Source organism: Gymnogyps californianus, chromosome 11 (genome assembly GCF_018139145.2).
Source record: "Gymnogyps californianus isolate 813 chromosome 11, ASM1813914v2, whole genome shotgun sequence".
Classification (NCBI taxonomy): Eukaryota; Metazoa; Chordata; class Aves; order Accipitriformes; family Cathartidae; genus Gymnogyps; species Gymnogyps californianus.
Genome location: NC_059481.1, coordinates 6,745,711 through 6,758,665, shown reverse-complemented (window position 1 = coordinate 6,758,665; position 12,955 = coordinate 6,745,711). Strand labels below are relative to the sequence as shown.

The window sequence follows — 12,955 nt, the reverse complement described above, 5'->3', positions numbered from 1 at the left end:
ACATGTGAATATCCCCTGTCTTTTAAATGGGGAAGTTCATACTGAAAAGCTAAATGCCTTGTTCAAAGCTTCAAGAGAATCTGTGGCAGAGATTAAAATTCAGCAGTTGTGAGCGCTGGACTCTAGTGTAAACCATAGGTCCAAGGGAAGAATCCTCAGTGCTTTTGTCATTAAGCTCCAACACGTTTCTCATGGTTGGATGAGCTGTTAGAAGCTCAACAAGTAGTAATTCGCCCAAATGGATAAAAAGCATAACTGTGATCTTCAGATGGGTGAAAGGGAAAAAATTCACCATGAACAAAAATGTTCTTATACCAAAGCTACCCAAACCAGCAGCCTTAGTGACGTACCAGTAGGAACAACAAAAAGCTTGCTCTTGTGAGAGATGCACCTGCACAGATTCAGGATTCAGATCAGCTTCTGAATTGGTGGTGGTTTTCTTCAAGATCTAAATCTTTTGTACTTTAACTCAACTTTGGTTATAATGAAGACACAAAAACCCAAATATTGTTCCAGATAAGTGGTGTGGGTTTTTTCTTATAATAGTTACCTTTCAGAGGTAACTCTGATGCGTTCATCATTAGATGATTGCTGCTCATCCTCTTTTTCCTGGAAGTATTCTTCTACACACTGCTCTTCAAACTCATACAGTTTTTTTAGCTCTTCATCATTCAGAAATAACTCTGTGCAAAACAGAAAAACAAAATATGAGGTTCCTTTTCTGAAGTTCTGGCAGTCAATTTAAATCCAATTTAGCAGATTGTTTTGGACATACGGATACTGCAGATTCTACTCCTGCACTAAATGAACAGATGATTTTGTAAATAGGGAATGAGCGCTTAGCCAAAGATGGCCACAGCCGTGAAGGCAATGTAATACATTATGACCATCATCTGCTTTTATGACCATCCACTGGGGGCTACATTTTCTCAATGACCTTTGCACTTTTTAACAGCAGTGCTATGCGTTGAACAAACTGACTAGATTTTTACAGGATAAAGACTAGGGCAATCTCTGCCAATTTGACTGTTCCTTCATTCAAATATTGTTCTTAAAAGTATGCCAGTTATAGGCAACAGATAATCTAATATAACAGATTGTTTCCCAAACATTCTTTGGATAAGAGCTTAAAAAACTTATAATCATGTAAGGAAAATCCAAGGGAAATGTAAGCTCTTGGGAACATTTCATGCTTTATTTGAATTTGTCTCTTTGTATTTGGAGGGAGTGTTACATTTACTTTTTTCCTTTTACCTCAGAAGCATATTGTGCAGAAATATGTTTCCTGTGAAATGTAGAAATACAGGGATAATTGTGAGCATCTGATTATTTCAATGAGGCATATAATGAAAATAATAATCAACAATTACAGAGTATGTTAGGAGAAGAATCCTCACAGTTCCCCTGTGAAATGACAGATAAATCTCCAACATGGAGAAATGAAAGTGGGGATACTCTTAGACACAGATTGCTCACAATCACAGAGCTGACACTACAGATGACATTTGAAACTGTGATCCCTTCTTCTCAATTTCCTATTTGCCCTTCCCAATATATGGACTTCACTAGAACTTGGCAAAATTGGATTAAGTAGATGCCATCTCACTGTTTTAAGAAAGCATGTTAAAGAAAGTCTTAATTAGCAGCACAGCACTGCATATTCTCAGGAGCCCACAGAGCTCAAGAGCTGTTAACTTGATATAAATTTTGTCTCATACTGTCTTCTGCAAATACACTTGACTGTCAATGTGAACAAAATAGTTCAGCATTGGAAAAGCTGCTGCTTTCTGCTAATAGGGGCAAAGACCTCAATTTAGAGAAGATTTCTTGCATACTTAGTCCCCTGTCACGCTCATCCTGGTCTCCTTCACCCTTCTTGCAGCGACAGCAGATTCGCTTGATGATTATGTAGATGTGGCTGAAGATTATCATTGGCGGTGGGAGGACAGGTCTGTCATGGAACGTCATGATCAGCTGGTACCGCTGGAACTTCCAGACTTGGTTGGATATTGATTTTACCTCAAAGAAGGTATTGCTGAAAGGGAACATAGGTACAGTTTCTACTAGGCTCCTAAGTTTACTTATCATTGAGCAAGTAATGTGTTGAAAAAAGTAGCAGCTAAATAACAACATGAGGCCACGTGACTTGCTTGGTTCAGTTCTTTGTTGATGCTGCTGAACTTGCTGAACTGATGATTTAACTTGAACTCATGATTTCACTACTCCTTTTGAGGGTAGCAAAGCAGAAGGTGCTCTGCATCCCTTATGCACCACCCAGAACAGTCCTCCTCTTAGACTATTTGTTCCTACTGTATAAAGTCCTTTAGGTGTTAGTGAAAAGAAACTTGCACAATTTATGAATCACATAATTGATATTTTGGGGCTTGGTTATAAAGTATTTCTTTTAACACATGCCAGTATTTGATATTACACAAAGTATTAAATCCGTGAAAGGTATTTTGTATGCTAAACCCAGAAGCTTCACATAGTTTGCCTTTAATATGCTAATCAGCTTGACCTACATGGAAGATTTTTCAAGTTTTCACAAAATGTCCTAAATTCAAACTTAATTCACTCAAACTTCTGACTCGAAAACATGGTGCATATTCTTGTAAAGGAATTTTTGTGAAGGAATTTGTTCTTGGAAGCCATGGCCTCATCATTTCTACACCAAAATAAGGTGTGTTACAAAGATGTTTTATTTTGTAATTCAGTGGATATGAAGGAGCATAAGTGATAGTATTCAATCCAGAGATAACAATAGTCAAGGTTATGAAATACCAACTAAGAGAAAAGCAGACTTGATGTTCTGTCTTAGATAAAGCTTTTCAAGCTATTTTAAAGTATGCTCAGACAGCTCACTCCGCTTCTATGATGATGATGATATTGGCACTTCCTTTTTTATATTTTCTGTTCACTTCTTTTCTAACTGTCTGTGCTTTAGAGTATCTACATTCACAAAACCAGTCAAAACATCTCTTTGAAACCAGAGAATTCTTGAGTACACACAGCTTTTGGTTTCTTTTGGCTAAGTATACATGAGATTATTTACCAATGATAAATGACAATCTGCCTTCATTCTGTGTCTCCTGCATAGCAGGAATTCCTCAGCTAGATCTCACGCCCTTGCAACCATGCTGGGATGGCAGGAGTTAACAGCATGACCTACTTCCCAAACTGCTGATTCCTTGGTCCTACAGCCAATAATAGCTACCATTGTTAGATTCTTCCCCTTCCCCCTAGAGATGTGACTGGCATTCGAACATTTTAAAATTCATGGCCTTTTAAGCTACATACATCAAATGAAAGACAGGCTTTGTGAGCTGTAGATTTCTGGGCACACGATGAACTATTTTTGTGGTTGTGACACCAGCTACCTATGCCAACAAGCCCTCCAACACTACATGTTTATGGGCATCAAAAATGGATCACTTGCTTTTCTCAGGTCGTGTGTTTGGAAAGTCTTACTAGCAAGTAGATATTTCAATTCTTTTTTTTTTTTTTTTTTTAATCCCTAGGTCATGACAGGAAAGGCATGCAACTTAACTGTGGGTAGAAAGAACAAGCAGCTGAAATTTATTTAGTTTTACTCCACAGAAGTCTAAATATAAATTTGTGGAATAACATTAAGAATGTGCATAGTGCACATTGCTTGGACTGGCCACAGATCTTGGCGACATGTAGCCATCCTTTCTCTTGGTTCAAGGCAATATAGACTCATTTTCTGGGTTGTACAAGAACTCTGCAAGGCCCTAATTTCTTTTTCTAACTGAAAAGCAAAACAATAAGAAAAAAGAAAAAGAAGCCAGATGATTTAGTGATAGTGGAAATGCCTCCTGCTTTTCATGTTCAGATTTTCATTCTGCAGTTCTATCGCAGAATCATGTTTGCTAGTGGTTACATGGGCTTCCATCATGTATGTAGCAGATTTCATGGATTCTGTTTTTCATCTTTCCAGAGCAATCTTGAGGCCTGTCACTATCCACTAAATGGTAATTGGAAGTAGCCAGATTCTCTCGTATGTGTTACTGTAATTGCTGGCAAATTCAAAGCAACCTTTCCCCTGCTCTTTCCCAGTGTATACACTATTCCAAGTATTTGCCAGTCATCTTCATAGAGTAATTAGATTCTGAGTGCGAATGCAAACCCTTGCAAAATCAGTTGATGGGCTCTCACAGAAACTTTATCTTGGCAATAAGAAAGTAAAGATAGTGCATGATCATTTACATACTTGAAGACTGCAATCAGCAGGTTTACCAACAGGATATTTGCTACCAAGAGGTAACAGGCCATAATAGCAGGAGTGAGCCAGGCCCCTGGTATACATGGAGGGAGGCGTTTACCATCATCATCATAAAGATTGTCCCCACAAGGAGCTGAAGAAAAAACAGGAAAGGTACTTTTCACAAATTGCCCGATACTTAAAAACACTATTGACATTTATTTAATGATGACACACGCATAAAATTTGCCAGGCTAAACCAATTTTGTCAGTTTATTTCCAGTAGCAAGTATGTATAATTTCTACTTCAAATTCTGCTTCTAACTACAGCATACAAAAATAATTTCCCATAATAGCGAACAGAGAGGCAGCTCCAAGTTTACTGTGCAGTGTGGCTTTCTCTTCAAATTCATATGGATTTTCTTTTTCTCATAGTAATAGTCTAGAACAAGATCTTAATGTGCATATGTAGATATTAACAGTGGAATTTAAAAAAATTCTCCAACCAAACTGTGCATAACTTGCCAAAGATATAAAAGGATTTACTTAGTCATCCCAGATTGCTGAGCATAAATTAAACCTTTATCGGGGCCCTAGGCGTGCCAGAGAGGCCTTAATTGTCCTGACCGGCTTCACCTGGGGTCTACACCTACACCCCCTATGCATACCTGTCCCTGCCTGAGCTACGTCAGGTGTGCAGGTCTCAGCCCTGCCTCCTGGATGGACCTTGGACCTGTGGTTGTCCCCTGGATGGACCATTCTTCTGTCTCCGGCCCCGTCTCGTTTTGCCCCTGACTGGACTCCCTAGATGGACCCTAGACTATTACTTGTCCTGTCTGGAGCTGTTAATGTTACCAGCAGGTGGCCCTGCCGCCACTTTCGGGCCAATTTCTGTTTCTATTATTTTTCACAGTAATTCCAAATTTTAGATAAAATTTTAAACCAAAGATATAAAATTATAAACTGAAAATGATATAGTAACAGCAAAATAGACTGGTGAGAATGAGACAAAAATTGAGAATATTGTTGAAACTGATACAAAATAATTGCCTGAAGTAATTCTAAAAACACATAGGTTGTCTTGGGGTAAGAGCTGTCTTGGAGTTGGGTAAATGCAGCAAGTTTGTTCTGTCTTTAAGTGCAGTGCCAGCGTATCTGATTTCAAATACAAGGCTAACTTTTGGAACCATTTAGTAGCAGGTAAAGTGTTAATCAACCACAGGTTCTTTACCTGAAATCTTAGTAAATACTAAGTCTGACAATCAGTTCATTACAGATTTAGTTTATGTGAATAGACAAACCATTTTTTAAGCATTTTGCAAAAAACTCAATGCTTCAACCTCACCTGAAAAATACTTCAAATTATTTGAAAACAGACTAATCTTGTTTAGCTGTGGACTGAAAGAGATATTCAGACTATGATTTATAAAATATATTTTACTTGCTTTTCAAACATCAGACCTACATTTTCCCTGTTTATCATAAGAAAAGTGTAACAGGAAAGTCAAGTGAATCATAATATTATTCACATGGACCAATGAAAGTACTGCCAAAGAAACACTAACATTGTATCTAGGTAATCAAAGGGAATTAGTTATACCATGACACTCACGCATCATAATTTTAAAAAAGGATTATTTTACTATCAATGTACTAGAAACAAGTCATAGGAACCACATACGCTCAATTAAAACTTCTGATCTGTAATCTGTATTAAAATATTTTCCCTCTGCTTCTTTTCAAATGAAACTATTACAGTAGAAAAACAAGATTCACACCTGAATATTGGATAAGCCCTATAATTAAAACGTCAGTATCTAGTGAAGAAAAAGATTAATGAACATATTCAGCTAAATGAGATAATCAGCCCTCCACAGAGACTTACGATTAATTTCCATGGCATAGACTGAACAGCATTCCAAAGGAACGAAATAGAAAAGGAGGCAGGGAGAGAAAGAAAGAACACAATAGAATAATATAGAAAAAAAAACACAAAAAAAGATGATTGAAAATACAGTTTTGCTGCCAAGAAAAGATAAGCAACTCAAATGTCAGAAAAGTAGAGACATATGCTTAGAAACAATGTTTTTGTTAAAAATGCATTGCATTCTGCAATTTCCTTTTCATGTTGTTTCCCCCAAATGTTACATATGGCAGTGAATTCATGGTATTAATAATAAATCACAAAATGCTTCTGGCAGATGATCATTTAAATATACACGATATTTCAGGCAGGTAAACAAAACTGGCGGTCACCACGAACACAAAACAACTAAAAAGTATCACACAAAATCATTCTTTTAGCTATTATGGAAACATTTCCTCCTTTTTTCTCTCTTTTTTTTTTTTTTTAAGAACCACCCTGGCTTTCAGTCTGCCAGCTGTTTGTATTGAATAGCTATGTTTCCGTTAATAGTCATGATACTGATGTCATTACAGTGTACGATATCATTGAAGCCCATTTTGACTACCAATATGGATACTTGCTTGCCAACCTCTAAATGGCGATTGTAAGAAAAATCACACTATTGAAAGAAACTCAGCCAGGCTTCTCTATTGTTTAAGAATATGTTGCTGTTGAGTACTAGATGCCACTAACTTCTTGCTCATGGATGTCTTCTAAATGGAGCGAACCAGACAAGAGCATTCAGGATTGCATTAAGAAAAGCGTTACCAGCAAGTTAAGGGAGGTAATTATTCACCTCTACTCAGCTCTGGTGAAACCACATCTGGACTTGTGTGTCTAGTTCTAGGCTCCCCCATAGAAATCAGACATGGACACACTGGAAAGACTCCAGTAAAGGGCCACAAAGATTATTAAGGTGATTGGAGCATCTGACAAATGAGGCAAGGCTGAGAGAGCTGGGATAATTTAGCCTGGAGAAGAGAAGGGTCAAGGGAAATCTTACCAATGTTATAAACACCTGATGGTGGGTGGGAGTAAAGAAGACAGAGCCAGACTCTTCTCAGTGGTATCCAGTGAAAGGAGAAGAGGCAGTGGGCAAAGAGAGAAATATGGGAAATTCCATTTAAACCAGGTTGACCAGAGAGGCTGCCCAGTCTTCATCCTTCAAGACATTAAAAACCTGACTGGACAGTCCCTGAGCAACCGTCTCTAATTTACCCTGCTTTGAGCAGGGAATTTCAATTACATGATCTCCAAAGGTGCCTTCCAACCTCAGCAATTCTGTGATTTGTGATCTTCATCTTTAGGTGACATCCTGTCCTCAGTGAAGCTATTGACAAAAGTCCAACTACCTTCTTTCAGATGGAAAATCTGATGTAATACTTTTTCCATAAATTGTTTACACTCATGGGCCTTGGCAAAACTACCCACAAGCACCTGACACAGAGTCAGGTTAGACTGCCCACAGCAATCACTCCCCAATGACTTCTGAGGTTGCTTTTGTGGTGTGTTTACAGAGAACCACAGAAAGATCAGAGTGAAAATTTCTTACTGAAAGCAGAAAGATCTTCAGAAGTCAGTCCATAGACTCCTAGACATAAGAAATGTAAGAATAATTGTATTGCAGTCTAGTTATACCATAACTCCTTACATAGCCACTTTTATTTCAATATTAAAACAACAACAAACCCACACATTTCCAAGTTAGCTTATGTTTAAGCTACTGACACAGCAAAGCTTCTGACCTGGGAAGGTTAGTGGAGCAAGTAGCTGGACTGAACTTGTGTAACTGGAAAGCCTGAATTTTTTTTCCTCAAAATCTTTCGCACTGCTGAAGAAAGATTTCTAATTCAAAGGATATTGAGTATATAACTGAGAAATGACTGGAAGCATGACAGAAGTCTGGGATACCACTTACACTAAAGGGATCAGTATTGTTGGTGCGGTGTGAGTTTTGATTTATAAAGAAATCAAACTGTCTACACTGGCAAACATTCTTTGTTTAAAGTGAGGTAGGATTTGAATGCACATTATGAGCCCCAAAGGTAAGGGATACCCTGTTACAGTCTATTCCTCCCCATGGGAGAATTAACCCACTTGAGAGATCCTGAGCTTATCCTGGCTCACATGTGCACTGAAACTGCAATATCAGACAATAAATGACTGGCTTGACCTTTTATTTGTCAAATGTAATTTACTGTATCATAAGTTACATTAATGAGACAAGCATTTGTAATGAAAATGAAGATGATATGATCTTTGCAACAGTGTACACTGTTCAGAAGCAGACTAATGACATTTTATTCCTTTCTAAGCAATTAAAGTAAACTTTAATGACATTTGGTATAAAGGTTTCTCGTGAGGATGGATCTTTATGGTTTTTGAACTTAGACCTCACAGTTTCTTCAGCCTTCCACTTTACTACTTGTCAATATAAGCAGATGGTTGAAATAACATATACACAATGCTGAAATAGCAGCTTATATTATTTCAGTTAAAGTGCAAACTATGTGATACACACTAGAGGAGGCCAGCTGCATGTTTGACTGTCTGTACAAATTTGAAATGTTAACACAAAACTAGCAGTAACGTGACAGTTTCCATCTCCTCTAAAATACTGACAGTTATTTTTATAAACTGTGCAGCTTTTATATAAGAAAGGCTATTTCCACACCCAAAGCTAATCAAGCAGAGTTTTCCTTTTTTGTTTTGTTTTTCCACAGGTGTAGAAAAGAAGGAGTGATTCATGAAATGGAAACATTTCTGGAAACTAGATAGATATATCAATGGGAGTAAAAATGTATTAGCTCATTGCCTATGTTGTGAGTTGGAGATGAAAGGATAGGTGTATTTTCATCTCCTGTGCAAGGTATTTACTTTTTTCTTCTTCTGTGGGAACTGACTATTAGTAAAACATTGGTTCAAAAGAATGTTTCAGAACAATCTCTGTGGATCCCTGCAAGTAAACAGAACACTAAATACTGTTTTACTCTTGGACAGGAGAGTATTCCAGACTATATCACTCTCAGTGTTAACTGCATTTGAATATAAATGAGAGACAGGACATGCAGGTGGGGAACAGAAAATTGTTCAGTTTCTGGAGTCTGTCACAAGAAAACAACAACAACAATATAATCATAAAGACAAAACACTACTTCCAAATTAAAAACAATAATTAATTTGGATCTGATCATCTGCCTCAGAAACAGGAAACAGACTCTTACTATGAATTCTACTCTTACGGTCTATCTGGTCTGCGAACACCTCTCCGTAGATCATCCAGTAGGGCATATAGAAGATGTTGCGAGCTAGTCTCCAAGAAGGCTCCTCATCTGGGTGCAGAATAGCTTGGCGGGCTACTCCAAAACTCATCAGAACCACAAGCATGATGACCACAAAGTAAAGCATGTCAATCATCTGCACGGAGAGACCATACAGAGGCGCTTATCGTCACCAGGTAGTACAGCAGCACCAGCATGTCTGTTTGCCAGCATGCATTAAAGTAAACAGGAAAGTATCACGAGAACAAACACATTCCCCTGGATAATTTTCTTGATATTGTTCTTTGACTTTTAACTACTGCTCATGAATTAAGCATACATAAAAATGCAGTAAAAACAGTCATTTAAAGGAATACTAGATTTATATTTAAAAAGATTTAAAATGCTAAAATCTTTGCATCCCTGTTCTCTTCTGCATCAAGGGCACTATGCTGTACTTTCAGCACAGACCCCTTCTGTGGTTGCAAAGAGATGATATAATCATTGCTGTATCATCTCCTGTCCGCAACTGATGGTTTTGGGGATGATCCTGGTGTATTGGCAATCTGTTATTGCTATGGCTTTGGGAGGCAGAAAGCAGGCAAAGTGAACAAGTTTCCATAGGCTGCTTCAAAAGGAGAAGGAAAAAAAAAAAAAGGAAAGAAAAAAGATTTCCTCTCGAATCAAGCAATTATTAGCAAGAGTATTGCATCTCGTGTGTGTGTGAAATTCATATGGCAACTTTTTCACAGCCTTTATTCAGAGTCCTACTCAGATGGAAAACCTCTTTTTAAAATCAGAACTGAATTTAGTTTCCCATGAAGTTCTGAAATACATAATTTGCAGCAATTTAGGCACTAACCATCTTTCCAATCATCATGACGTAAGGTCCCAGATATTTGTTCACACCAAAGATATCTAGTACTCTAATGTACCAGAAAATTATATCTACGCAGTAAATCACTCTTCCATAACCCATGTAAGGCTGGTTCTGTAGGCGAAGAATTGCTCCTATCATAAATACTGAAATAGCCACCAGGTCAGTAATATTCCAGTATTCCTGGAGCCAAACTTTCACTTTTTGGCTCAGCTTGCCAGGCTCTGACATCAGAATCTGAAATAAAAAAACCCAAACAAACAAAGAAATCATTAGGAAAAACTCCCAAGTTACATTTTTGAAGTAATGGTCACGAAAAAAGACCAATCTTGTCACATTCAATAGGCGTCTGAGACCCCCTCCACTGCCAGCAAAATTTGTCTCAAGCAGCAATATTTTTAGTTACTAGCAGGCAAAATTTAATTTTCATAGAAACATAGAATGGTTTGTGTTGGAAGGGACCTATAAAGATCATCTAGTCCAACTGCCTTGCCATGGGCAGAGACATCTTTCACTAGATCAGGTTGCTCAAAGCCCTGTCAAACCTGACCTTGAATACTTCCAGGGCTGGGGCATCCACAACTTCTCTGGGCAACCTGTTCCAGTGTCTCACCACCCTCATCATAAAAAATTTCTTCCTTATGTCCCATTGAAACCTACCTTCTTTCAGTTTAAAATGGTTGCCCCCTTGTCCTGTCACTACCGGCCTTGGTAAAAAGTCTCTGTCTTTCTTATAAGCCCCCTTTACATATTGAAAGGCTGCAGTAAGATCTCCCCAGAGCCTTCTCTTCTCCAGGCTGAACAACTTCAACTCTCTCAGCCTTTCTTCATAGCAGAGCTGTTCCAGCCCTCTGATCATTTTCGTGGCCCTCCTCTGGACCCCCTTTTCATCTTTGTTTCTATTTTGGCTTTATTAAGCCTCTCTTTGTTGTAGGTTTTAATCAATAACATTTAAACCAGGATATCTGGCTTACTGACTTGGCATCCGTATTTATCTCCAAATACAGTTAGTATGAGACGTGGAATTGTGAATCAGAGGATAGGCTAAGTGCAAACGACACTACAGCATGTGAATACAGTAGAAGTTTTTATGCTATCTTCCTCATACAAAAGTAAAGAGATCAGTCAGATAGTACTCCTGGCTAATTCCCCAAAACACCTCTCTGCCTGCAGTTCTCATCAAGGACTGCATCAGTAATAAAAAGACAGTACCTACTGAGATTTCCTTCATGCGTTACGGCCCTGCCCTACCTTGGGAATACACATAAGAGAATGACAGCATTCATTTTGGCTATTGACCTCAGGGCATTTTTACCTGACCTTTTTGCCCAATAAGAGAAGGTTTTAATGTATGGAAATGGGTTATAAATGAAACTCTCTCCAGTGATGGGCATTTTGGGACCCTGTGGATATGAGAATCTTCTCTCTCTTCTATGGCTTCTCAACCCTCTGCACAAGTCCATGCCATTATTACCTCTAAGAGCGACCTTCATTTTAAGGATTATGAGGTGTTGGTATGATCAGACTTTACCTCTCTTACTTTCTCTAAAGCCAATGTCACAATGTAGGAGATGACAATCCATTCCTGGACTGATGGCCACCGTTCCATCCGCACCAAGATGATGTAATTAAATAGCATCAAGTAACCGAGGTATGATATCTACACAAAAAAAAAAACCAACACCTTTATGGACTTTAGGTGATGGATCCCAAGATCCTTCCACAGTTAGGCAGTATTCAATTACCTGAGATGACTTACACACACACGCAAAAAATCAGTCTCCACTAATTTCCATTAGGAAGTTCTGGCCTATTAGCATAAGTCAACAGAGCTGTCACTCAGTTTTCTATAACTACTGGTGTCCATGTCAAACTGGTGATGCTGGTGTCTCCATGCCTCACAGCAGTCTTTGGTGACCGGCCAAACTAAAAACTTCAGAGATCTTGGAAGTCCACAGTTAAGAAACCAAAATGGATTTGATGGCTTTGCAGGGGAAAAAAAAGGGAAATAAAGCAGTAATAAACCAAAACATTTTCCAGGGAGAAAATGGAAAGAATGAGATATTCAATGTGAAATGTTTACCCACCATCTCAAAACAGACCTAAAGCAGAACGGGGAGGCAGGGCTCTGAGCAGCACCTGCCTGGAGGGGTAGGGGAAATAAAGAGCCACACAGGCCACTTGCTTTTCTCCACCCTATAATAATGTGGTTGAGACCATCTAGGCAGAATATAGTCTTTATGTGAAGCCAGAGGCATACAGACTTCATGTATCAGTCCATATAACACCTCTTCCTATACTTGTTACTTAAACCCATCTGCATGAACAGTAGGTTTGCAGATATTTTGGTTACTTTAAGTAGCCCCTAGTCTCAGGAGCAAGTTTCTTGCTTAAGCCTAATTCAGTAAGAGTACAGAAGGCTGCATCACCATGTCAGAGAAGAAACACCAAACAGAGGGCTGTAAAATCCTCTTAGCTGAGGGGCCTGCATAATGCATGAAAGCGAAGCCCGCCCTAATTGTGACATTCATACGAACATGTATGAACACATACATTGAGGCTATGCATGAAAGACTGAGCTGTTGAAGACCTCTACTTGCACAAGAAAAAAGATTTTCGTCTCTGAAGGAAGTGGGCCTGCTGCAATGCCCTTCCTATAGCTGCCATGCCCACTGGCAGAGGCCACGGGC

The 12,955-nt window shown here is 38.6% G+C and overlaps 1 protein-coding gene across 1 annotated transcript in view; it reads right to left on the bottom strand.

Annotated features, from left to right (window-relative positions):
- The window catches only part of TRPM1 (transient receptor potential cation channel subfamily M member 1), a 91,365-nt gene that overhangs the window by 2,610 nt on the left and 75,800 nt on the right, over positions 1-12,955 (bottom strand). The window contains exons 21-27 of the mRNA XM_050903494.1: positions 11,797-11,925; positions 10,251-10,502; positions 9,353-9,545; positions 6,108-6,128; positions 4,232-4,376; positions 1,836-2,035; positions 551-683 (exon numbers count right to left, since the gene is read on the bottom strand). Coding sequence (XP_050759451.1) covers positions 551-683; positions 1,836-2,035; positions 4,232-4,376; positions 6,108-6,128; positions 9,353-9,545; positions 10,251-10,502; positions 11,797-11,925 — 1,073 coding nt within the window. The remainder of the gene's footprint in view (positions 1-550; positions 684-1,835; positions 2,036-4,231; positions 4,377-6,107; positions 6,129-9,352; positions 9,546-10,250; positions 10,503-11,796; positions 11,926-12,955) is intronic.